The following is a 25134-nucleotide window of genomic DNA, read 5'->3' as shown; positions in this document are numbered from 1 at the left end:
ACCCTTAATACCCATACTCTATTTGCTAAGAGAAATAAATTCTGTGTTGGATGTGCTGAGTTGGAAGTATGATGACTTTGCAAGTGAGAAATCTTTTAAGAATCTAGTAGAGATGAACAGTACTTTTTGCCCTTACTACTTTTTGGGAGACGATGACTATAAAATATATGCATAATTACTCAAAGGCCTATTTATTTTAAATGTACAGAGGAGTTCCTCTTAGCTCATTCTGAGGCTCTTTCTCTTCTCACTCAAATGCTTCTGGATTGTGCTTGGGAGTGAACAGGGTCAATGAATTCCAAAGCTATGACTCCCAAATCGTTATGTCTTGTCTAAGTATTTGCCAAACTGTGAAGACTGCGCTCATCTATTGGGACATAAAGCTTAATCAGAGCAGGAGTTTAGCATATGGGGTTGAGGGCAAGCTCTTCCTTAAGCACAGAGGCATGGAAGTCACCTTTTATGACTACGGAAGGCCTTGGCAAGCTTTATTTCCTCCAGAAGGGAGGAGAATGAAATGGTTACTCTAGAGGTTAGGGCAGAACTTCCCATTATTCCATTCATGAGTCTGGTTATTCATGCATGTAGGCCTGCCATGAAAACATCTGAATGAGCACACTGAGTCCACTGTGGTCAATATATGTGAAAATAATGTCAGTTGTAATTTGTATTAATTCTCCTTCAACCATGGGATAACAATCTGGAGGCAGGGCACTTTCTGAGTTTGTAGTTTGCTGAGGTAACACCACTGTGCTCTGAGAGCACTTTTGAGAAACTGAGAAGCCAGCAATCCCTTCCGGCTTCCTGAGCAATTGCATTTGATTCAGTCCCCCAATTTCACACAACTGCTACTTACACTTCACAGTTAGAAGAATGTTCAGGATAACTGAGAATTGTGGGGCCAAAAGGTATTCCGGTATTTTTTGCCAGGAGACCTGCATCATGTATTGTGAGTAAAAACAACAGGGCTGCTTCAAGTGCGAATAGAAGTTGATTGATTTAAAAGCAAGGAAAGATTCAAGGTCTTGCCATCTCCATACTTAACAAATTGTGTTTGGTTAGTACAGGGAACAATAAATTTCACCACTGCAAGAGAAAGACAGCCCAAACAGGGTTATCTCTGGTTGTGGTCATTTCGCGGACAGAGAAGAGCCTTGAGGCCGATGTTTCGGGGAAACGTTGATGTCAAAAGGAATTGTGTCGCCAAAGGGGTCCGACCGCAGGCAGGTGAGCAAGAGCTGCAGGGTCACCTAGAGCGCTGGAACCTTGCGGCTCGGAGATAGAGGAGCCCCAACTTCGCGTCCTCGCCTCTGGGCTCCGCGTTCCGCGCGCCTGGATGTCAATCATCATCTTAGGCCCGCCCACGAAGGACTTCGACCAATCGTAGCCGCGGGTCGGGGGTGAGGCGACGGGGCCGGGTCAGGAAGCTGGGGGTGGTGGTGAAGGGCCTGGCGCAGCCGGGCAAACCGGGGTGTCAGGAGCCGGTTTCTGGGGAGCCAACGGCGCGCGGTGGAACCCGGGGGTGAGTGCAGGGTTGCGGGCTATGTGCGAGGTCCCAGCCTCGGAGCGACCCGCGCTTGGCTCCTCAGGCGCACTTCTGGGCTGCGTAGCCCTTCCCTCCGTGCCTACGGCTCCGCAGTCCCCTGCCCGGTGCAGAGGAGGTGCTGCCCTGGGAGTCCTGGCTGAGAGCGCCAGGGCCGGGGAGTTGGGGCCCGGGCCGAAGGGAAAGGCAGAGTTGGAGCCCTGGTCTACCGCAGCCTGGGACCACAGGAGCCGGCGCCACGGCGGGGAGGGGCGGGACGGGGCGTGGGTGTCCTCAGCTTCAGCTGTCCAGACTTGCGGCAACGCGGTATGCCCTGACCTGCAGGAGAACGCTGCTCAAACCCTCTCTCCCGACCCTTCCCCTCAACGGATGCGGCGTGCTCGGCCCTGCCGCCCGCTCAGCCCCCATCTCCAGTCTCATAGGTGCTCTGAGCACCCGCCAGCTGCCTTTTGGCTAGCGGTGCTGACACACAGTGGACTGTTCTCACATGACTGAGCTGCCATATGGGGACATCAGATTTTGGGTCAGATGTGGAGTGTGACTTCACAAGGTATGATGTGGAGACTCTGGCCTATGGCCCATCTCTGCTTGACCCAAGGCCAGAGGTGCTGGTGTCAAGACGGTTCCTTGGCAGGGTTATGCAACGTTTTATGAAATGGTAAAAATTTCCTTGCTTTTCATTATGCTAAAGGAGGATTGCTGTGCATTGCCCAAAAATAAAGAATCACACTGCTCTAGTGGGCCTTCTCCCTTCTCACTGCCTTTAATTATCATTTGGAGTATGAGGGTGTGTTTGAAACTGGCAGGACTCCCACATCCTAATAATTGTCAAATTCCGCTTTTTGGAGGCAGCGCATACTGTTCCTCCATTGTTTGTGTTCTGCTTTCCTTTTTTATTCTTTTTCAGTGTGTGTTTTCCTTACACTCTTTCTAGGGCTGATAAAGTATTGTTATTTGTTACAGAGAAATGAAAGGATAGATCACTAAAGTAGGGATGAATGTCCTCACTGCCCCAGAATCCGAGCGTGCAAGGTAAGTTACCCTTCAAATTTAATTTCAGAAAGGCCATCCCTTACCTATACTAGTGGTTGCCCTACTTGACTATATATTATAATCGTCTGAGGACTCTTTTTTTAATGTTTCTTAACTACTTCCACAGAATCCGATGTAATTGGTTGACTTACCAAATTCCCTAGTTTTTTCTTATAGCATTTATTACTATGTGACTTATTTAATTTAATTTGATTTAATTTGGTTACTTCTCTAGTGAACATGAGGGTACATGAAAGAAGTGGAATCTGTGAAAACAAATCCTGTACTAATATTACCAATTTTGCTTAAACTTAATTGAAGAATTAACCCTATTTGGTTGACTCATCCCTGTCATGGTCCTGGATAGGTCTCCAGTTCTTTCTGTAGATGAAATATAGCTGCTTTTTGGGAAGTTCAAAATATAACCATTTATGTTTGGATATATTCCATATGAACCTGTGCTTGTGTCTCCTATGTAGGGGAACATGCATTCTAAATTAATATTCCAGATGCTTGGTCTGACTAGTGAATTACATTTATGTGGATAATAGGTCAGAATATTTAGGATAGGGACTATTTCAGAGACTTGAGAGATGCAGTTATCCAGTCATATATTGTCTTTGTGGAGTGGTTGCCTGAGAGAACACCATCTCCCTATAGGGTGGAGTTCTTGTCAAATTTTGTTTGTTTAGTACTTAACTTGGGTATTTCATTTATGTCATGAATTTTATAATTCCTAGTAATGTGAGCAACCACTTGGTAATTCTCTTGTGAAATTGGGATAGAAAGTCATTCTATGGCTGTTGCTACAAATACTAAAGAAGTTAGGTTGCTCAGTATAGGTCTTGGATTTGGAAGTGATCTTAATCAGAATTTGGCAGAGTAATCCCCCAAAATACTGGGGTTCTACCTGCAAGACAGATTATGCATTTTGCTTTGTTTCCCCCCATACTAGGGATTGAATCTAGGGCTCTGTATCCCTGCACTATATTCTCAGTCTTTTTATATTTTATTTTGAAAAGGATCTCACAAAATTGCCCATCTTGGCCTTGAACTTGTGATCCTCCTGCCTCAGCCTCCCCCAGTTGCTGGGATTACAGGTATGTGACACCATGCCTGACTGCATTTTGGTTTTTGTTTGTCCTTTGCACATAAGTAGAGTTCTGACATTATACAAAGATTTGAAAACAAGACTGCTTAAGTTTAGATTCCTTGAATTACAACTTTTATTTAAATTTATACAAATACCTGTTGCTTTCTATAGTGGGAAGATGAACTACATAATTGAACTACATAATTACATAATCTTTAGGAACAGTAATATTTGGAGCTTTTATCTTTGGTTTATGTTTTTTCAGTTATACTGCTACTTGAAGTTTTGACCTTCAGCTAAGTTCTTAGAGTGATTTTTTGAGGTTGAAGTTAACTGGTTAACAGCCAGTTCTGTTTTTTATTAGTAGGAAAAATAAATGTTCCTCTAAGTAAGATAAGCCAATCTCAAAAAACCAAAGGACGAATGATCTCACTGATAAGTGGATGATGACACATAATGGGGGGTGGGAGGGGTTAGTGTTAGTGTTAGGGTTAGGGTTAGGGTTAGGGTTGGGGAGGGGGGCAAGAATGGAGGAAGGAAAGGACTGTGTAGAGGGAAAAGAGGGGTGGGAGGGGTGGGGGGGAAGGGAAAAAATAACAGACTGAATCAAACAATATTACCCTATGTAAATTTATGATTACACAAATGGTATGCCTTTACTCCATGTACAAATAGAGAAACAACATGTATCCCATTTGTTTACATAAAAAATGGATAAAATAAAGTTCTATTAACATTAAAAAGAAAAAAATGTTCCTATTACTACTCTTCTCACTACATTGTACTTTCCTTTTCTTTTTTTGATATGAAGATCCAACCCATAGGTACTTTACTGCTGAGCTGCATCTCTATTCCTTTTTATTTTGCAACAGTATTTACCTAATTTGCTGAGTCTGGCCTTGAACTTGGAATCCTCCTGCCTAAACCTTCTGAGTTGCTAAAATTACAGGCATGCACCATTGTGTCCAGTATCACTACAGTGTATTGAAATCTTTGCATATCTCTCTGCCAGTAATATTGTAGTCTTAATTGCTAATATGTTTTCCTTTACTTCATTTTCAATATCTTTAACCTTTAAATCATGTGCTTATTTCTGTTGCAGTAGGAAGAAAGATATAAAAATGAAAAAACAGCAATGTGTGCTTCAAATGTGGCAAGAAAAGAATAAGGGCTACTGGTTATAATTGCCTGAGTTCAGGATTTCATGCTGGAAGGAATTGGACATAAATTCTGTTTTCTTAATTCCAATACATATCTCTTGGAAAACTTCCAAAAAAGGTAAATTACATTGAATTATATATTTTATTTTTTGGTTGATATTAACTTTTATGGAGTTTTTTCTATCAGGTACTATTGTTCTGACTTGATTATAAAGTGATTAAAGTACCAAATGATAGTTTCTTGCTCACTTTGCAAAATAGCTATCTTGTGATAGTGTCTAGGTTTTATTTGTAGGAAAATAGCTGAAACCTATTACCTGTTTCCCCTTTTTCTTAGAAGTCTTTCTTTTAAACCAGGAGTGGTGGCACACACCTATAATCCCAGAGGCTTAGGAGGCTGAGGCAGGAGGATCACAAGTTCAAACCAGCCTCAGCGACTTAAAATTCAGCAAGGCCCTAAGCAATGTAGTGAGACCCTGTCTCAAAAAAAAAAAAAATTAAATTAAAAAAATAAATAAATAAATAAAGGACTGGGGATGTGGTTCAGTGATTAAGCACCCTTGGGTTCATTCTCTGATTTCCCCTCTCCCCTCAAAAAATATTTCATTTAAAATTGAATTATTTCCCCAAGTATGGTTTGATGCTTTTCTTTTCTTTATAGCTTTAATAATTCTTGGTACCAGTGTTTGAACCCAGGGGTGCTTAACCAGTGAGCCACATCCCCAGCCCCCTTTTTTTCCATTTTTTTATCTTGATACAGATTCTCACTAAGTTGCCGAGGGCCTTACTAAGTTGCTAAGACTGACTTTGAACTTGGAATCCTCCTGCCTCAATGTCCTGGGTTGGGTTGGTATACCACCCAGCCAGCATTTAATTTTTATTCTTAGAAATCAATTTATTCTTTATGTTTTGAATTTTTATTTCTTGGTGGAAAATTGAGACATATATATAAAGTAGAAAACAAAAACTGCCCAGAGGTGAACATTTTAATATGTCTTTCAAAGAGAAGTCTATCTAGTGTGCTTCAAACATTATCTACTTAGTTGTGCAAAGGAGTCTCTCAAATGTCAGCGCTCTACTTACTTATAGCAGGAAGACAGGTCTTTTCCTGTTATGACCCTTCATAATTAATGTCTGCAGAAGTCTCTAGCTGTGAGGGGCTTCTTATATTTCTGCCTGTAGCCCTATAGTTCTTTTAGCTTTGGATTCTGCTGCCCTTGTCATCCTTCTGTTTCACTGATCACCCTGTGCTTCTGTTGACGTTCTGAACCATTCTGATGTTCTCTGGATGACCAGCATCCACCGAACTCACATACCATGCCTGCCCATGATGCAGCTAAATTCCTGTGGATTGGATTATCACCTTTGTTGTTCTCCCACTCTGTCCATTAAGGAAACCTATGATTTTTATGACCCACTCTGAGAGAGAGAATTTCTGTAGCAGAACAGTTGGAGATCTTGGTGATAGACTTTTCTTCTGTTTCATAGAATTGTGCTTGTCAGAATTTTCAGGGTGGATGAGTGCCTTGATATTAGAGAGGGATGGTGTCCGGGGCCATAAGATGTTAAATGAAGTCTTTCGTAGTCCCTGGCATCTGATGGAAGTATACAGAGTGATAGATTTATTTCTTTTATTACTCCCTCCCACTTTTTTTGTGGCGCTGGGTATTGAACCTGGGACCTTGTGTGCGCTAAGCAAGCACTCTAACCCTGAGCTGCACTCCTAGCCTTTATTCTTCTGGGAGGGGAACTACCTTACCTTTAAGAAGAGAATTGCCCACACCTTCAAGGCATGTATCTTCCATACCCTGCTACTTAGCTGAGGGAAAAAGGATGTTTTCTGCCTCCTGCCTCCTGCCATGTAGGGAGATGGCATTCCTTGTTTTCCAGAGTGAAGGATATGAGTATAAACTTTTCAAGGGCAATTTCTGACAGTATAATGCAATTATAGAGTAGACCACTATAATTTGTTAACGTGGGCTTTTGAGTCATTGTATACCATGTAAAGAGCTAAGTTCTAAGAGGAAATTGAAAAAGTATAAGCATTTACATTAAGTTACTTTTTCTCTGAAATACAGTTTTTTTTTTTTTTTTTAATATGGTGATAATTAGTATAGCCTTGTTAGACAAGAAATACATACTAGTAGAGATAGATAAGAAGTGAAAATAAGCACTATGGGAATTGTGAGGATGGAGAGCATGTTGGAATAACCCAGTCTCGTCTCCTTTCTGAAGCTTTGTTGAGGAAGGCTTGGTAATGGTCCTTGTGGAATGGGAATGATTCAGACAGGTGGAGTAGAAGAACGAGAGAATAGAACACTTGCCAGGTCCAGCACAAAGAGAGGGGAATATTGATGCAGCTGAGCTATTCTGAGATACTCTGCAGCATGATTATGCACCTTTTCCACCTTACCTCTACACTGCCCTCCATGGAAAGCCTCCCTGGGAGCAAAAATACTTGAACCTTTGCTGTTTACCTACATCAAATAACAACTGGAGAAAGTGTTTTGAATTTGTTATGTGGAGAATTGTTAGGAATAGCTGCCTCTGAAGTTCTCTGCCTCTAACAGGTGTGATGGAAAATTTGGGGATCCTGTTACCCACTCCTTCAGCTTAATGTTCCTCCTCCACATCTTCAGAGCATCTTTCTTCCTGCACTTTGTTTCTTAGTTGAGGGAGAACAGGTAGGGGAGCTGGATGTTTTCTGTCTCCTGCTGTTGAGAGGGTAGCCCTCCTTGTTTTCAGAGAATGTCAGGATGGTTTGCACGATATCTCAGAGCTCCTCATAAAAACACAGGGTTTTCTCTTAGTACTCTTTAGATATAATTAATATGGTAATATGGTATAACTTAAGCTATAAGAGAAAGGAAATTATTTTATTTATATACATTTCCATATTTAGCAATTACAAAATTTAAATTAAAAAATTTTCATTTTGCGGCTTCTGAGTTTGAAGACATTCATCTTTGCTCTCTTAAGTTGAACGTAAAAAGGTAGCAGGGCAAATGTTACACTCTGGAGTTGGCATAGGAAACCTGGGTTGATAAATGGAATGTTTGCTCTGGCTCTTTGCTTTCTTCCTGTTACTTTGGCCCTCAATAAGGTTCAGGAAGAGGAAATCTGTTTTACCTATTCACTACAGGATATTGCAATTGGTGATTTTTCTTTATTTCTCCTATTTGAAGGAGTTTGTTGAAGAAAAATGTGCTTCTTGAATCAACTGCAGTCTCTCCTCTACACAAAGAGCTCTTAAGGCTTCTAACAGGATAGAAGCAAATTAAACTGAAAGCTCATTTGCAGCTCAGAAAAACAAAGACATGGAGTTTTGAGGAGTGAAGGTAGTATGGTGTCGGCCATGGGTGATCAGGACACAGCCAGACCATGTGGACCAATTTCTTCAAACTGCGATTTTTTTGCTGTCTGCTTGCAGTGCTGATGGTGGTAGTGCTGGTCATCATTGTTACTGAGGTAGAGGTAAGTACCCACAACTAAAGAAGCCAGATCTGGGGACTTGGAATTAACTAGCCTGAGGCAGTATTGTCATCAGGAAACTTATCCTAAGTTACAATTCTTCCTTCCATTTTCAATATTTGAGTGTCTCTGGTGGTTATGTACTATGCTGGTCACTGAGGGTACAGCGGTGAAGAATACAGAGATGATTTCGTTTCTTATGGAGCTCACATTCTGATTGTACATGGGAGAAAATAATATGGTTTGAGTATCCCTTGTCTGAAATGTTTGGAACCAGAAAAGTTTCAAAATTTGGAGGTTTTTGTTTTACTTTATAAAGAAAAGAGGTTTATTTAGCTCACTCAAATGAGTGTTTTGAATTTTGAAATTTTGTGTAACTATTGGTTGAGCATCCCTAATCTGAAAATATAGAATCAGAAATGCTCAGAACCTAAGCATTAAAAAATTTTTGGGCATTTAAGATTTCAGATTTTTAGACTAGGGATGCTTACCCTGTAATAATAGTAGTAGTAATCCTAATCACATGGTATAGTAATAATGCTAATTAGAGATTGTGAAAAGTGCTATCAAAAAAGGACAGGGAGTTATTCTAAGGTAGCTTTAGGAGAGGAAGAAAAAGCTTCTTCAAGGAGGGGATCTTATAGTGACGCCTGGCAAAAAACTGAAGAAGTATGTCAGGAGAGATGGTTGAATAGTCTGTTTTGAAGAGTGTTCTATGGCACTCAAGAGCAGGGAGCATGGCTTACTGAACCCTCACCCCCTATATCACCATAATTTATGGAGTTGTAAAAAGGATGCTGCTCTTCTTATTTTGTTGGCTGTGGTAATTCTTTTGTTACATGTCTAATTTAATTATGACCTTTTTTTTTTTTTTTTTTTGCTTATTGGGTTTTATAGGCACAAGATGTTTTAAAAGCTGAGTCACAGTCTTTTTCATTTCTCCTGCTGGAACTTTGTGGTTTTTAGCAGAACACCTGATCTTACTAGGAAATGGGCATATAGAGTCCCATGGTCTTTTGTTTTTTTTCCCCCTGTGGGCCATTAATAAAATGTGTTAGGTATTTTGAAGAATGTGAAGTGATTCTGTTAAAGACTTCCTGTTATAAATGTTCTTAAAGCATAAAAACTAGGTATTACTTCTTTTTCTTTGCTTAAACTGTTCTTGCATGTTTTGCTACAGGTAAGGCAGTGCCAATTCCATGTTGATAGCACCTTCTACCTGGAAGCTGTCAATGATAATCTAGATATTTAAGAAATTCCTCTCTTGAGGTAAAATATGCATAACATAGAATTTGCCATTTTAACCATTTTCATTGTACAATGCAGTGGAATTGAGTACACTCACGTGTGCAGCTACTACCACCATCTATATCCAGAACTTTTTTATCTTACCAGACTCAAACTTGTATCCATTAAACAACAATTATCCTTTACTTCCTCCTCTCAGCCACTGGCATCTACTTTTCTGTATTCTGCCTCTGTGTATTTGATGACTTTAGGTATTACATTTAAGTGAAATCATATGGTATTTATCTTTTGCAACTGGCTTATTTCTATTTCTATTAGCCTGATGCCCTCAGAGTTCATTTATGTTGTATTGTGGATCAGACTTTTCTTCCTAAGGCAAGTATTATTCCTCTGTACACACACACACACACACATACACACACACACACACATGCACACATGCACACACACAGTGGGGTGTGGAGAGGGAGAAAAGTATTATTTAACCTTAAAAAGGAAGGAAATTTTGGAGCTGGGGTTGTGGCTTAGTGGTAGAGCACTTGCCTAGCATGTCTGAGGTCGATCCTCAGCACTACATAAAAATAAATAAATAAAAGACATAAAGGTATTGTGTCCCTCTACAACTAAAAAAAACTATTTTAAAAAAAGGAAATTTTGATTCATGCTATAACATATACATACATTCATCTGTTGATGGACATTTGGTTGTTTCTACCTTTTGGCTATTAGACATAATGCTGCTATGAAGCTGGGTATACAGATATTTCTTCAAGACATGTTTTCAATTCTTTTGGATATGTGCCCACAAGTAGAATTGCTGAATCATGTGGTAATTCTAATTTTTTTTCCCCTGAAGTCTAGGGATTGAACCTAGGGCCTTATGCATGCCAGGCAAATGCTCTACCACTGAACTTCATCCCAGCCCATTTTATTTTTAATTTTGATATAATGTCTTGCCAAATTGTCCTTTGTGATTCTTCTCTTTCAGCCTCCCTCCCAAGTAGCTGGGATTTACAGGCATATACCACAGTCCCCAGCAGTAGTTTTAATTTTTAGTGGTAATTCTAATTATTTAATAAACCACCATACAGTTTTTCACAGCAGCTGTGTCATTTTTCATTCCTACCAATACTTTACAAGGACTCTAGTTCTTCCACATCCTTGCTGATACTTAATATTTTCTTTCTTTTTTTCATTTCTTTGTTACTGGGGATTGAACTTGGGAATTTTACCACTGAGTTACATCCCTGGATATTTTTACTTTTTATTTTGAGACACAGTTTTGCCAAATTGCTGAGGCTGGCCTTGAATCTGTGATCCTCCTGCCTCAGCCTGCTGGGTTGCTGGGATTACAGGCATGTGACATCATACCAGGCTGATAGTTAGGCATTTTGTTGAATCTGATATTGATTCTTAAATTTAATTCTCCTGAGAACATACTTTGTATGAATTGAGGTGTTTTTAAAATTATTGAGATTTATTTTATGACCTAGAATATATTCTATCATTGTGGATATTTCACGTATATTGAAAAAGATTGTGTGTTTCACCATCATTGGATGAAATACTATATAAATGTCAGATCAACTTGGTTCACAGTATTAGTCTTCTTTAATCATTGTTTTCTGTCTACATGCTCTGTTATTGAAAGAAATATATTGAAAGCTTTACTACAATTGTAGATTGTCTATATCTCCTTGTAACTATGCTAGCTTTGCCTTTATGTATTTTTAAGTTCTGTTATTGGGAACATAAATGTTTAGAACTGTTGTGTTTCTTGATGAATTTACTGTTTTATTATCATAAAATGCTCTTCTCTCATTTCTGGTAATGTCCTTTGCTCTGAAATGTACTCTGTCAGATATTATATAACCACTCTAGCTTTTCTTTGTTTAATGTTAGTAGGTATTTCTTTTTATTATTTTTAAGAATCTATTTGTGATTTTATATTTAAGGCAGATGTTTTATAGCCAGTGTGTAGTAGGTTCTGTTTTCTTTTTAATCCAATCTGACAATCTTTGCTTAAATGGTGATGTTTCACATTTCTCAAAGTGTATGTATGTAAGAACTGTCTTTAGCTCTCAGTGTCAGAGGGCATGAGGGTCTCTGTGATAGCAACTGTGGTGGGGCAGCTCTGGAGTTGCTGTTTCTGTACTGCATGGTATAGTTGATAGCACCTGAGTTATAGCTGTGCTTTTGCAACATATTGGCTGTGTGACTTTGGGGGGTCACTTAATTCTCCCGAGTCTATTTTCTGATTTGCAATGATATATGTTCTCCATCTTCCTGGAAAGCTAAAAAGACATCAACACAAATGCCGTAGGTGTACATAGGATAACATCATTTTCAGATGGTAATACTGTGATGCTCATACCCGAGACTCATCAACTGGAGATGATGTAACGTCTTGGTTTCCTAGAGTTACTATAAAACTGTCATTATAGAGTTTAGGAGGAGCAAATAATTTTTTCCCTTTCTTTAAGCATGTGGTTGCTTCTAGTACTTTTCCTATTTTTTTGTTATTTTTTAAAATTGACACGTAATATTTGTACGTATTTATGGAGCACACTGTGATTTGAAATGAGATTTCATTGGATGAGATGAAGCTTATCTTTGTTTCTTTTTATGTAATTTCTTATTTTTCCATGCATTTTACAATTTTTTTTTCTTCATTCGTTTTGAGCAACTTAATTTTTACTTGCCTTGGTGTATTCTTTTTATGGTGTTGGGGAAAACCCAAGACCTCATGCATTCTACGTAAGCGCTCTACCTCTGAGCTAAACCCCAACCTGGTATAGTTTTAATATTTCTTTTACTTGAGGTTCAGGAGTCCTTGGGTTTGTGTTTATGGTTTTCATTAAATTTGGTAAATATTTGGCCATTATTTTTCTTTTTTAAGAGAGAAGTCTTTATTTTTCTTTCACAAATGAAGCTGGCTGAATTGACTTCTTTTTGGTGATTAACTAGAGAGGACAAATCCCATATCTTTTTCCAACCCTTTAACTCTTCCTTTGCATCAAGTTTGATGAGGCTATGGTAGCAGCAGTAGCAGCAGTGTTAGAGATGGCCTCGGGGTAGTGACCATAAGTGTGGATGGATCAGCCAAAATGACCTTGATCTTTTCAGTAAAAACAGAAAGATATAATCAGTCTCTTTAGACAAAGCCAGGACCCACTTGTACCCATTGATGACTGAGTGGAGTACTGATGTAACACGTAATCAATATGTAGATATATATACTGGCAAAACTGCACACACCCTCCAGGAAATGAGAATGCAGTTTCTTCTGTTAATTCAAACTTTTTGAGTTTGTAGATATTGCCATTGTCCTTGTCTCCTGTGTAGACCAAAGAGGGAGATGTTCAGATTTGTGGCTTTGTTGATTACAAACTCTTATTCAGCTGTCTGTTGCTCAGGATTTCAATGTTATCTCTGGAGATTTTAGTAGTAATGCTTTAAGCCTGGAAGAAGGAGGTTGGCTGTGTCCCCTGCCAAATTCACGTGTTGAAGTTATAACCTCAATTTGATGGGGCCTTTTGGGAGAAAATTAGGTTTAAAATTTATTCTTAGAGTGGGGCTCTCATGAGGGGATTAATATCCTTATAAAGAAAAGTCATATGTGCACACAGTGACTGTCTGCAAGCCAGGAAGAAGAACCTCACCAGAACATGACCATGCTGGCACTCCTCTCTTAGACTTCCAGTTTTCAGTACTATGAGAAAATAAATGTCTGTTAAAGCCACCTATTCTGTGGTGTTTTGCTAAAGCAGCCCAAGCTTAGACAGAGATCTTCTTGGGCCCCAGACTAATGACGTTACATGGCAACAGCACATGTGATAGCTGGCACCTTGTTGGCCAACAGCATATTCCTGATTTCAGTGAGGTCCTCCTTTGGGAATACAAAGCCTACATTAATTCAGATTGAGGGAATAGTTTCTTTAGAAACAAGTGAGTTTTCCAGCTGCCCTTTCAAGTAGCCTTGAGCATATTGGTATTCTTGCCCTCAACACAGATTTCCCATGGAGAGACATGCAAATCTGCTGCATCTCTAGTGCCCTTATTATTGGCTCCAACATTGAAGCATTTTGGATAATCACCTAAAAGTTGGATGATCTTAGGGAAGTAGTTGTACTTTTCAGGTTTGCCCTGCCTTCATTGGGCATCATGGTGGCTTATTAAGGATTGGCATATAGGGTTCAAAGATGATGTCAGATTGAATGCTGCAAGCACAAGGTAAGCCAAAGAGAGAAAGAACCCCAATAATAGCAGCTTATTAGCAGTCAGTTGCAGGTGACTTTCATGGTTCTTATACGCTTTAATCCAGTTTGTCCCATTTCTGTAATACCTGTACAACCAAAATTGAGCAACAATTTATGGTAACTTTGAAATAAATATTTGTGTTTTTATAGTTTTATTCTTTTGAGAAAAGTAAGAGTTGAATGATTAGTGATAGGATTAGTGATGAATTATGTATAAAAATTCTAGGTTATGATTTCCAACCTACGTTAATGTAACTGTCAATTTCATTGACATATTCAGAGAATTGAAAACTTGGGATTTAATGGGTTAAACCTAGATTGGGAATTTGGTCTTTCAGTGACTTCTCCTGCACAAAATAACTAGCTTCAGAGAAGAAATTCATTGCATGACTCAGAGTGCTATAGCCGGGAGCCATCTTGAGAAGGGGATCAAGTGTTAGTGACTAAACTGCACTAGGGATCAGAAAACATGGAACAAATAACAATTCAGGGTCACTATGAACACCCTGCCACATTGACTATGTGGGAGAGAGCAATATGAAACAGTTGTGGCTTGGGGGAGTGCCTGACACCCTCTGAGAGATTTAAGCTGTGGGGAACATGGATGTGATAAGGAGAGGAGTCGGAAGCACAGCAGTCTGTGTTATTGCCCTCTGTGAGGAGCAAGACCCAGTCTGTCATTTATGGTTTCACATGGAGACCAGCTCTGAAGGTATTGAGACCAAACTGGAAAATCTGTGGTTTCCTCTGCCCCCACCCCCAGCACAGAACTTGGTGTTTGCTCCACCACCCCCACCCCCACCTGGGGAGACATTTAAGGGCTATCCTATGATAGCCACATCTTGAATGCACAGACTAGAGACATCCATGCTTAATATACATTTGCTCAATGTGACCCATATATTAATGAAGCTTGGTTTGTGAAAAGAGCTGCTGTAGGCTAGACATTGGCCATACAACCAGGCATATAGCTTAGGACTTGGGAATAAGTATGTACCTGCTTTTTCAGGTCCACATACCATTGAAACTTGGACAGCAGCAAGGAATTACTGTGGCACTAATGGGATTTGGAATGGAGGCCATTTTTATTATATTCTGGTGAAGAACTTACCTGTATATTGCCCATGCTCTGAGGCTTTGTGAGACTGACTTTAAAGGTTTTAAACTAATTTATTTGGCAGGGAAAATTTTAAGGTAGCACAACATTCAGGCAGTGGCATGGGTATTGCTGTATGCTTTTAGTCAGATTTATAGTGAGAACTGGGAGCAAAAAGTGAAGTGGACAGATTTGAAAAACTTGGAATTTGGCCACTAAAGAAACTTTTGAAAAATTGGGGCCTGCAGAAAATGTAGTTGCTGAAGAGATTAGTGCTTTTAAAGAATCCTTGTACTTTGCATCTGAACAATAGGAAAGATGTCTTGAGGGCATTTTAGAAATTGACTGGTTCCCAACCATTGTAGATTCTAGGGTGTAAAAGACTTTTCTTTGAGGAAAGAGTACTAGGGCATCCTGCCTGCTTGGGGCTCTGTGGGAAGTTGCATCCTAAGATTTGTTTCACCATTCTCAGCCATTCAGACACTCAGAGGCTGCTTTAGTCGTGGTCCACAAATGCCTAGATACTGCTCCCATAGGTGACAGACTTTGGCATTGTCCATGATGCAGATTTTGCGGGTGTGCAAATGCAAGAGTTGTGGGGTCACAGAGGCTTCCACTCAGATTTCAAAGGAAAGCTTGGAGGGTAAGGCAGTGTGTCACAGGGTTGAAGTCCCTGTGAGAAACCCCTAAGAGGAATATGCATGAACTGTGTTAGTGAAGCTGAAGCAGTGGAGACCCTGGGGAGTTAAAGATTCTAAGAACGTGGAATGTTTGCTAAGGAAAGCCACAGACAGTAGAACTAACCCAACAGAGAGGCCATGTGGCTGCAAGCAGGCAAGGCCATAGGGGTAGGGTTGCCCAAAACCTCTGGAGCTCACATCACATCAACATGTGTCCAAGGTGCCAGATGTGGAACGTCTGTAACAGGATGTAATGTTTACCCTTTTGGTTTTGGTCTTGCTTTGGTCCAATTCCTCCATGCCATTTTCCTAATCATCCCTTTAGAAATGGAATTGTGTACCCTATCCCACCATTGTACATTGGAAGTATGTAATTTTTTGATTTTACAGGGGCTTATAGCTAAGAGTTGGTCTTCAGTCTCAAAAGAGACTTTGGATTTGGACTTTTGAGTCATGCCAAAAATGTTGATACTTTGGGGATTCTTGGAGATGGACTAAATATATTTTGCACTGTGAGATGGACATGAGCCTTTGTGGACCAGGTGAAATATTATAGTTTGGATCTGGATTGCCTCCAATGACTCGTGTATTGAAGGCTTTGTTCCTTGCTGGGGGTACTATGGAAAGTGGTGGAAACTTTACGAGGTGGAATCTATTTGGGAGGGGTGAATAACTGGGGTTGAACCTTGAAGGTTATATCTTATCCCTGTCCTCTTCTCTTTCTCTACTTCCTCTTTACTGCCATGTGGTAAATAGCCTTCTGTACCATGTGCTCTTGCCACGGTGATACTCTGCTCTACTTCAGGCCCAAAGTGGTGGAGTCAGTCAAACTTGTGTTGAAATCCCCCAAACATGAGCCAAAATAAGTCTTTCCTTTTTTAAGTTATTTTTCTTAGGTATTTAGTCACAGTGATGGGAAGCTAACATAGAGACCATGAGAAGACCAAACATATGTGTACTCTGAATAGATGAGGGAGAAGAGTTACTAAAGATGCTAAAGACATAGAAAACCAAGTCACTGAAATAAAAGAAAACTTACCACATCTTGGCAACTATATGGGCATCTGGTTATAGAATGCATTTTGAACCCCAAAAGGCAAGACCAGGAAAGAACCTCTTCATTATATGGTATAGGTTGCCACAAGTGCAGAACAAAGAGAGAATATTAAAAGCTACAAGAGAGAAGCACCAAGTCACACCCATCAGAATAATAGCAAATATTTCTGCAGAAACTCTAATGCTAGTAGGACATGGAATGCTGTATTTTAGGCCCTGGAAGAAAATGATTGTCAACATAAATTATTATGTCCAACACAGTTATCTTTCAGATTGAAGAAAAAATAAAGACCTTCTAAGATAAGCATAGACTAAAGTAATTAATGACTAGTAAACCCAGCATTAGAGAAGATGCTTAAAGGAATCCCGCACCTGGAAGAGGAAGCAAGATAAACCTAATCACAAGAGCACTCAAAAGAATAAATCTCACTAGAAGAATAGATGAGTAAGTGAGAATGAGGAAATAATAAAAAATCATTAATATAGTAAACTATTAAACTTCTAAGACAAATAAAGGAGAGAGACAGATTATTTAAAATGACCAGAAGAGAAACAACAAAATGACAGAAACTAATATACACTTTTCAGTAATAACCCTGAATATAAATGATCTTATTTTTTCAATGAAAAGACAGATTGGTTATATTGAGAAATGAGATACAACAATATGCTGCCTGCAAGATACATCATTAGCAAAAATTTACACAGACTGAACATTAAAAGATGGAAAATTATATTCCATGCAAATGAAATTTAAAAGCAAATAAGAGTACCTAACACTCATATCTAACAAAACAGCCTTTAAGCCAAAATTGGTCAAAGGTCACTACATAACAATAAAGGGAACAATCCATCAAAAGATGTAATGATTATAAATATATATGCACCTAATATCATAGCATCAAATTTTATAAAACAAACAGTGCTGGTCATAAAGGGAGAAATAGACTCCTACAATAATAGTGGTTGACTTTAATTTCCTAGTCTCATCAATAGGTAGATCACCTATACAAAAAAAGTCAACAAAGAAACATCAGAATTAAATCTCGCTACATGTTAATTAGAGTTACCACAAATCTACAAAACATGTCATACAACAGCTATCGAATACATATTCTTTTCATTGGAACTTTTTCCAAAATAGACCATCTTTTAAGCCATAAAGCAAGTCTCAACAAAAAAATTGAAATAATTTCTTGACATCTTATGATAATGACATGAAGGTTGAACAATGCTTTTTTGAACAAGCATGGATCATTGAAGAAATTGGGGAAAATTAAAAATTTCCCAGGATCAACTGAGATGGAAACTACCAGAACTTGTGGGATTTGGTGAAAGTATTACTAATAGGCAAGTTTATAGCTACTCTTGCCCACATTTAAAAAGCAGAGATGTCACAAATAAATAACCTAATTATGCATTTCAAGGTGCTAGATACACAATAACAAACTAAATCCAAAATTAGAAGAAGAACTAATAAAGGTCAGAGCAGAACTAAATGAAATGGAGAATCAAAGAATAATTCAAAGGGTCAATGAAACAGGTTTTTTGAAAAAATAAACAAGAGTGGTAAACTGTTAGCCAAACTAATTAAAAAGAGAAAGAAGGCATAAATAAACAGAATTAGACATAAAAAATGTTGCAGCAGATTACATTGAAATCTATAAAATCATTATGGAATATTAATAAAAATCATATGCCAAAAAACTGGAGAATCTAAAAGTGCACAAATTTCTAGACATATACGACCTACCAAAATTGAACCAAGAGTATATTTTAAATCCAAATGGATCAATAGCAAGCAGTGAGATTGAATCAGTAATAAAAAGTTTCCCAACAAAAAGAAGCCCAGGATTGAATGGATTTATTGATGATTTTTATGAGACTTTTAATGAAGAACCAATACCAATGTCTCTCAGATTGTTTCATAAAATAGAAAGGGAAGGAACCCTTCCAAACATATTCAACCAATCTGCTATTACCTCTCCCTCACGTCCCGCGTGGGCAAGGGAAAGGGTCCCTGTTGGAGGGATGGGCTGACTGCGAAATAAAAGCTATGAAATTTGTATATCAGAAAATAAGACAAAAGGCAAGAATATCTTTAGAGTAGGGACGTGACTAGTTGAGCCATCCAGAAGGGTCTGTCTCTTAACAAAGGAAGGAGCCTGCGCTTGCTTTATTTATAGTGGTACAGATTGAAAAGGATCAGTAGAAGCGTCTTCGAGAAAAACAGGATAGGTGTGGTGTTTAGCAGACCATTTGGCTCTAGCAGGTCACGCCCATCTCCAGTACTTGTGCTTGAACCTTGAGCTGTGATCTAGAACAAGTTACCATTTGAATCAGGCATTCTTGAACAGTGGACATCCATCCTAAGACCAGGTTTCCCTATCTAATGACTCAAATTTTGCTTGGTTCTCACACCATTCATGGAGGGCTTCTGGCAATTACCCTCCTTCCAAAATCTGACAGGGACACAACAAAAAAGGAAAACTACAGACCAATATCATTGATGAACTTAGATGTGAAAACCATCAATAGAATAATTGTATATTGAATTCAATAATACATTAAAAATGTCATTGTTGTGGTTTGGATATGTGGTGTCCCCTAAGAGCTTCTGTGTTAATGTAGGAATATTCAGAAGTGAAGATTAGTTATGAGAGCTGTAACCTAATCAGTCTCACCTAGTTTGAATGGATTAACTAGGTGGTAACCATAGGCAGGGCATGATTGGAGGAGGGGGGTCACTTGGGGCATAACTTGGAAGGGTTTATCTTCCCTGTTGCCCCTTCCCCTTGCTCTGTCTCTGCTTCCCAGCTGCCATAAGCTGAGTAGTTTTTCTCCCCCAAGCCCTTTTGCCATGAGGTTCTGCTTCATCTTAGACCCAGAACTATAGACTCAACTGACCATGAACTGAGACTTCTGAAAACATAAGCCCCAAATAAGTTTTTCCTCCCCTAAATGATTGTTGTCAGGTATTTTGTTAACAGTGACCAAAAGATGACTAACGCGGAAATTAGTACCAAGAAATGGGGTTATTTCTGTGACTAACCTGGCTATGTGGTTCAGAAGCCTTTGGAACTGGTTTGTAAGAGGAATTTGAAAGTATTTGGAGAAACAGGTTAGAGAAATCTTAGAATATTGTAAGCAGAGCTTAATGTGTGATTCTGGTGGGAGGTCAGAAGACCTAAATGCCTAGAAAATTGCTGAGAGTAAAGACTGTGCTCATGAAGTTTTAGATGGGAATGAGGACTCTCTTGGAATTCGACTAGAAGCCATTTGTGTTACATCTTGGCAACGAACTTGTCTTCATTTGGTCCAGGTCTTGAGTTTTTGTGTGAGGCCAAATTTAAAGGTGATGGGCTACTTTTCTGGTGGAGGAATTTTCAAGGCAGCACATCATTTAGGTGGTGGCATGGATATTGCTGGCAACTTTTAGCTAGGTTTACTGTGAAAATCAGGAGCGGAAAGCAGAGAAAAGATTTGAAAAACTTGTAATTTGGCCAGTGTAAAATTGGGGCCAATAAAGTTATGGTTGTTGAAGAGATTACTGCCACTAAAAAGAGACTAATTACTTTGCACAGAGACACTAGGAAAGATCCTTGAGACCATCTTAGGACTCAAGACGACACCTATTGCAGGCTCAAGGGTATAGAAGTGAAAACTCACTTAAGAGACCTTGGGGTCACTCTGCTTATACAGGGGTGCCTAGAAAGTCCCCAGTATGTTTCACTGTACTTAGAGGCTACTACAGCTGCGATCCAAGGGGGATTGGCTACTGCTTGAGCTGGTAGCAGACCTTGGCATCATCCACATGATAACTGTTTCTGTAGGAATCCAGGATGCTGGAGTTAAGGCATCCTGGAGTTTTCCACGAAGATTTCAAAAAAAGGTCTGGGAGGCCAGGTAAAAGTGTAGTGGGATTGAACTTCCTAAAGGCAGTCCCTGAGAGGGCATGAAGCTGTAATATAGGCCTCTAAGATTAAAAGATGCTAGTAATATGAATGACTGCTGAGGAAAGCTGCTGGTTGCAGATCCAGCCTAAGAGCGAGGGCATGTGGGCTGCAACTGGCAAAGCCCCAGGAGCACAAGTCCTTTGGACATCACATTTTGCCACCATGTGCACCAAATAATGGGTATGGAACTATAGGACTTGTTTGCCCCACTGGATTCTGGTCTCGTTTTGCTCCCCTTCTTTCTTTTTATGTCCCTATTCCTCCCTTATGAAATGGGATTGTTTAGTCTGTGCCATCATGTATCAGATATATGTAACTTACTTTTGATTTTTATAGGGGTACACAGCTTTGGACTTGGACTTTTGGGCAATGCTGAAACTGTTGAGACTTTGGGGACTCTTAGAGATGGACTAAAGGGATTTTGCATTTTGAGCTGGATATGAGTTTTAGGTGGTCAGGGGTGGAATGTTATGGTTTGGATATGAGGTTTTGCCCCGGTTTCACCCCAAAAAGTTCACATGTGAGGCTTGGCAGGAATTTTCAGAGGTGAAATGATTAGATCATTAGAGTTGTAACCTACAGTGAATTAGTGCATTTGATGGATTAATAATTTGAACGTATTGCTGGTTGGTAACTGGAGGTAGGCGGCATGTGACTGGAGGCAGTGGATCACTAGGGACATGCCTTGGGGAGTGTATTTTTTATCTCTGACTCCTCCCACTCTCTTTGGGCTTTCCTTCTCCATGTCTTTCTGCCAGAATCTTCTTTCTCATCTCAGGCACAGAGCACTGGAGTTGGCTGACTGTGGACTGAGACCTCTGAAATTATGAGCCCAAAATAAGCTTTTCCTCCTCCAAGTGTTCTTGTAAGGTATTTTGGTCACAATAATAACTAACTAATACAATAATACAGCAAATAAACATAAGCAATGACAAAATTTGCAAGATCATGTTAGTAGATGCAGAAAAAGCCTTTGACAAAATTCAACATCTCTTCATTATAAAAGTATGAAGAAACTAGGTAGATAAGGATAATATTTCAGCATCATAAGAGCTATGTGTGTGTGTGTGTGTGTGTGTGTGTGTGTGTCTGTGTCTGTCTGTCTATCACAGACCTATAGCCAACATCATACGGAATGGTAAAAGTTGAAAGCATTTCTTCTAAAATCACATACAAGACAAGGGTATTCTCTTTCACACTCTTATTCAGAATAGTACTTGAAATTTTAGATACAGTTATCAGGCAAGAGAAATAACTAAAAGGCATACAAATAGGAAAGGAGGAAATCAAATCATCCTTTTGTTTTAGTATAGAATCTGATTCTATACTTAGATAACCCTAAAGCCTCCACCAAAAGATCCTTGGAACTGTTAATTGTATTTATCAAGGTAGAGGGATATAAAATCAACATTCAAAAATCAGTACAACAAGAATGAACTTACTGAGAAAGAAATTAGGAAAACATCCACATTTGCAATAGCTTCAAGAAACAAAGCCTTTTACACTGGGGTAATATAAGTTAGTATAGCCACTATGGAAAACAGTATGGAGGTTCCTTGAAAAACTAAAAAGAGAACTGTCATATGACCTACCTGTCCCACTCCTGGGTTTATATACAAAGTAAGCGAAGTCAGCACATGAAAAGGATACCTGGAAAAAAAAGAAGAGATAACCTGATGGTAGAAGAGGCATTATTAGGGAAGGGAAAGGGAACCTGGGGGAGGAAGAGAGAGAGAAGAAGGAAAGGTGAACATGATCAAAGCATGATCTATGCATGTATACCCACTAAGTTGTACACTTAATATACATTAATAATTATAACAATTAGCAAAATTTTTAAAATGTCACCTTCATGAGAAAGCCTGGTGAGAGCTTGTCCATTATCTCATTGAGTACTTTGTTTTTTTGGTATCAGGGATTGAACCCAGGGGTGCTTGACCACTGAGCCACATCCTCAGCCCTTTTTTATATTTTATTTAGACAGGATCTCGCTCAGTTGCTTAGAGCCTCGCTAGGTTGCTGAGGCTGGTTTTGAACTTTTGATCCTCCTGCCTCAGCCTCCCTAGCTGCTGGGATTACAGGCATGTGCCACAATATCCTACTCAATACTTTTTTTATGTCTTCCTTCCCTTAGTGCTGAAATTACCTGAATGTTAGTTCTGTTGGCATTGTTCTAAGGACTCATTGATGCTATAGTCTTTTTTTTTTTTTTTTTTTAACTTGCCTCTTTCCCTCTCTTGGATGGATTCTCTTGGTTTTTCCTTAAGTTCACCAACTATTCTTTTGAAATGTCTAATCCGCTATTAATCCCATTCTGTGTATTTTTCATCCCAGAGGATTTATTTCTTTCCTCCTCCTCTCTTTCATTTTTTTCCTGTGATGCTAACGATTGAACCCAGGACCTCATGTACCCTAAGCTCTACCACTGATCCACATCCCTATCCCTACCTTATTTCTCTTCTTAATATTTTCTGTTCATCCATATCTCTATGTAACACTCAGTCTTTCCTCTTGTTTTTTTTTAATATATGGAATATAGCTATAATAACTCATTTATGTCTTTGTCCAATTCTAATATCTGTGTTAGTTGCAGGCTGACTTCATTTGATTGTTTTTCATTTCCTTATAGGTTGTGTTCTCTTCTTGGTTGGATTTTAGACCTAGTTGGATGGTGGGTATTTTTGGTACTTCTCTAAATAATCTTGAACTCTATTCTGGGGTACTATAACTTACTTGAAAATAGCTTGTTTCCCTTTTTTCATTTTTCCCTTATGTTTTGGTGGTGCTGGGGATCCATTTCAGGGCCTTGCACATGCTGAGCTTGTACTCTACTGCTGAACTCTATCTCCCGCCCCTTGTTTGATTCTTTTGGTTCTTGATTTTAGGATTTGTTATTTGGGACCAGATCAGTATTTAAGAGCTAATTCTTCTTCACTACTGACTTAAAACTTTGCTGGGTACTCTACTCCATATCCTTTGAATGCTGAGGTTTTCTAGTCTGGCTGATAGGAATAAGTTCTGTTCCTGGCCTGGTATGATCTAAAGTTACTGTTCTCCCTCATTTTTTTTTTCCCCCAGCCTCTCGTAGTTTCCTTATATATGCTTATCAGTACTCTGCTGAATATTCAGGTGGGATCCTTTTTAGATCTTTAACTCTTTCTTTGTGCAGCTTTTACTTTGTCCTGTAACTTTTGATCATGGTGGTCTTAAGACTCAGCTCCATCTCTTTGACTGACGTAGTTCACCAGGCTCCACCAGGGTTCCCCTCACGTTCTGCATCCTGGAAACTCTCTCAAGGCAATATGCAAATGGCAATCATAGGGATAACTGTTTCTTTACTGCCTCTTAGGCAACACTGTCTTTTATTGTCTGATAATCATCATTTCGTTTATTTTGGTCTTCTAAAAAAAGTTATTTCAGATGGGAGGATAAATTTGGTCACTGTTTCTGTATCTTGGTTGGAAGTGGAAATCTGAGAGACTTAAATTTGAGAGTCAAGAAATATGCAAGAGCTGGACATGAAGAGGAAAGGATGGGGTCTAGAGCACAGAGCATATATCCAGATGTAGGACAAGGAATGAAAGTACCTTATGAGTATGCTTGTTATTTTATTACTAATTATGTGGGAGGAGCCACATTCCTTCCTTCTACCCAAGAGAGAAAGATGACATGACAGATGCATTTGCAGAGTAGTACATTAAGGGAATTTCTGCTTGTGGAGCAGGTTGAAGTTAGAAAGGTGGAAGGAGGGTGAGACCCTCTTTGGAACTTGAAAGAAGGGGTTGGGAGATGGAGCTGACTCTGTAGGGGTACAAAATATTTCAAGACTTCAAGAGTGGATGGTACTTACCTGCATTGACTTTGTGTGTGTGCATATTTTTACTACATCTAATGACCTGAGTATAATAAGAATGGAGAAAAAAGATAGTTGTGTAAGTCTTGGGTGAATGAGGAGGAAGTTAAAGGGGGAGAAAGAAGAGAGACTTTAGGGAGTAGGTCAGAGTCTCATGTAATTAATGTTATTGCAGTCAGGAAGGAATGTTGGAAAATTCCCCATTAGTCTTGTTGTAGTTCTCAGAAACTTCTGGATTGAATGCTAGTTAAAAAATCTAATTATCTAAATGAATACTGCCTTGAATAATAATGTGCAAGGGAGGTGGCAATAATAAATATTATTATTATTATTATTTATTATATTATTATTTATTATTATTTATTATATTAGACAGGTCTGAAGTTGACAATAATAAATGGATCTTTTAGTGGAGTGAGATAAAGCATTTTACCTTGACTCATGAGATCATCTTGTCCAGGATGAGAATATTGTAATGAATTTTAAACTGTTCAGTTTAGTATTGTGATGATAATGTATAAAGAAGCTTTGGGTGATATACAAAAGTCTTTTCAGAGCCTTGGCAAGTCTCCATTCCTTAATTCTTTTTCTATCCTGTGCCCTGACCCTGACTATTATATTCTTCTTGTGAAAATGATGGAGTATCTGATCATTTTCTAAAAAATACAGGCTCTATTTTAATTAGGA

The 25134-nt window shown here is 39.1% G+C and overlaps 1 protein-coding gene across 1 annotated transcript in view; it reads left to right on the top strand.

Moving 5' to 3' along the window:
• The first annotated feature begins 1405 nt into the window (after positions 1–1405).
• The window catches only part of Nxpe3 (neurexophilin and PC-esterase domain family member 3), a 56664-nt gene continuing 32935 nt past the window's right edge, over positions 1406–25134 (top strand). The window contains exons 1-5 of the mRNA XM_047565218.1: positions 1406–1522; positions 2507–2575; positions 3598–3675; positions 4771–4946; positions 8014–8302. Coding sequence (XP_047421174.1) covers positions 8210–8302 — 93 coding nt within the window. The 5' untranslated portion in view covers positions 1406–1522; positions 2507–2575; positions 3598–3675; positions 4771–4946; positions 8014–8209. The remainder of the gene's footprint in view (positions 1523–2506; positions 2576–3597; positions 3676–4770; positions 4947–8013; positions 8303–25134) is intronic.

The sequence above is a fragment of the Sciurus carolinensis genome, chromosome 9 (assembly GCF_902686445.1).
Source record: "Sciurus carolinensis chromosome 9, mSciCar1.2, whole genome shotgun sequence".
NCBI lineage: Eukaryota > Metazoa > Chordata > Mammalia > Rodentia > Sciuridae > Sciurus > Sciurus carolinensis.
This window is presented reverse-complemented; position numbering and strand designations above follow the sequence as displayed.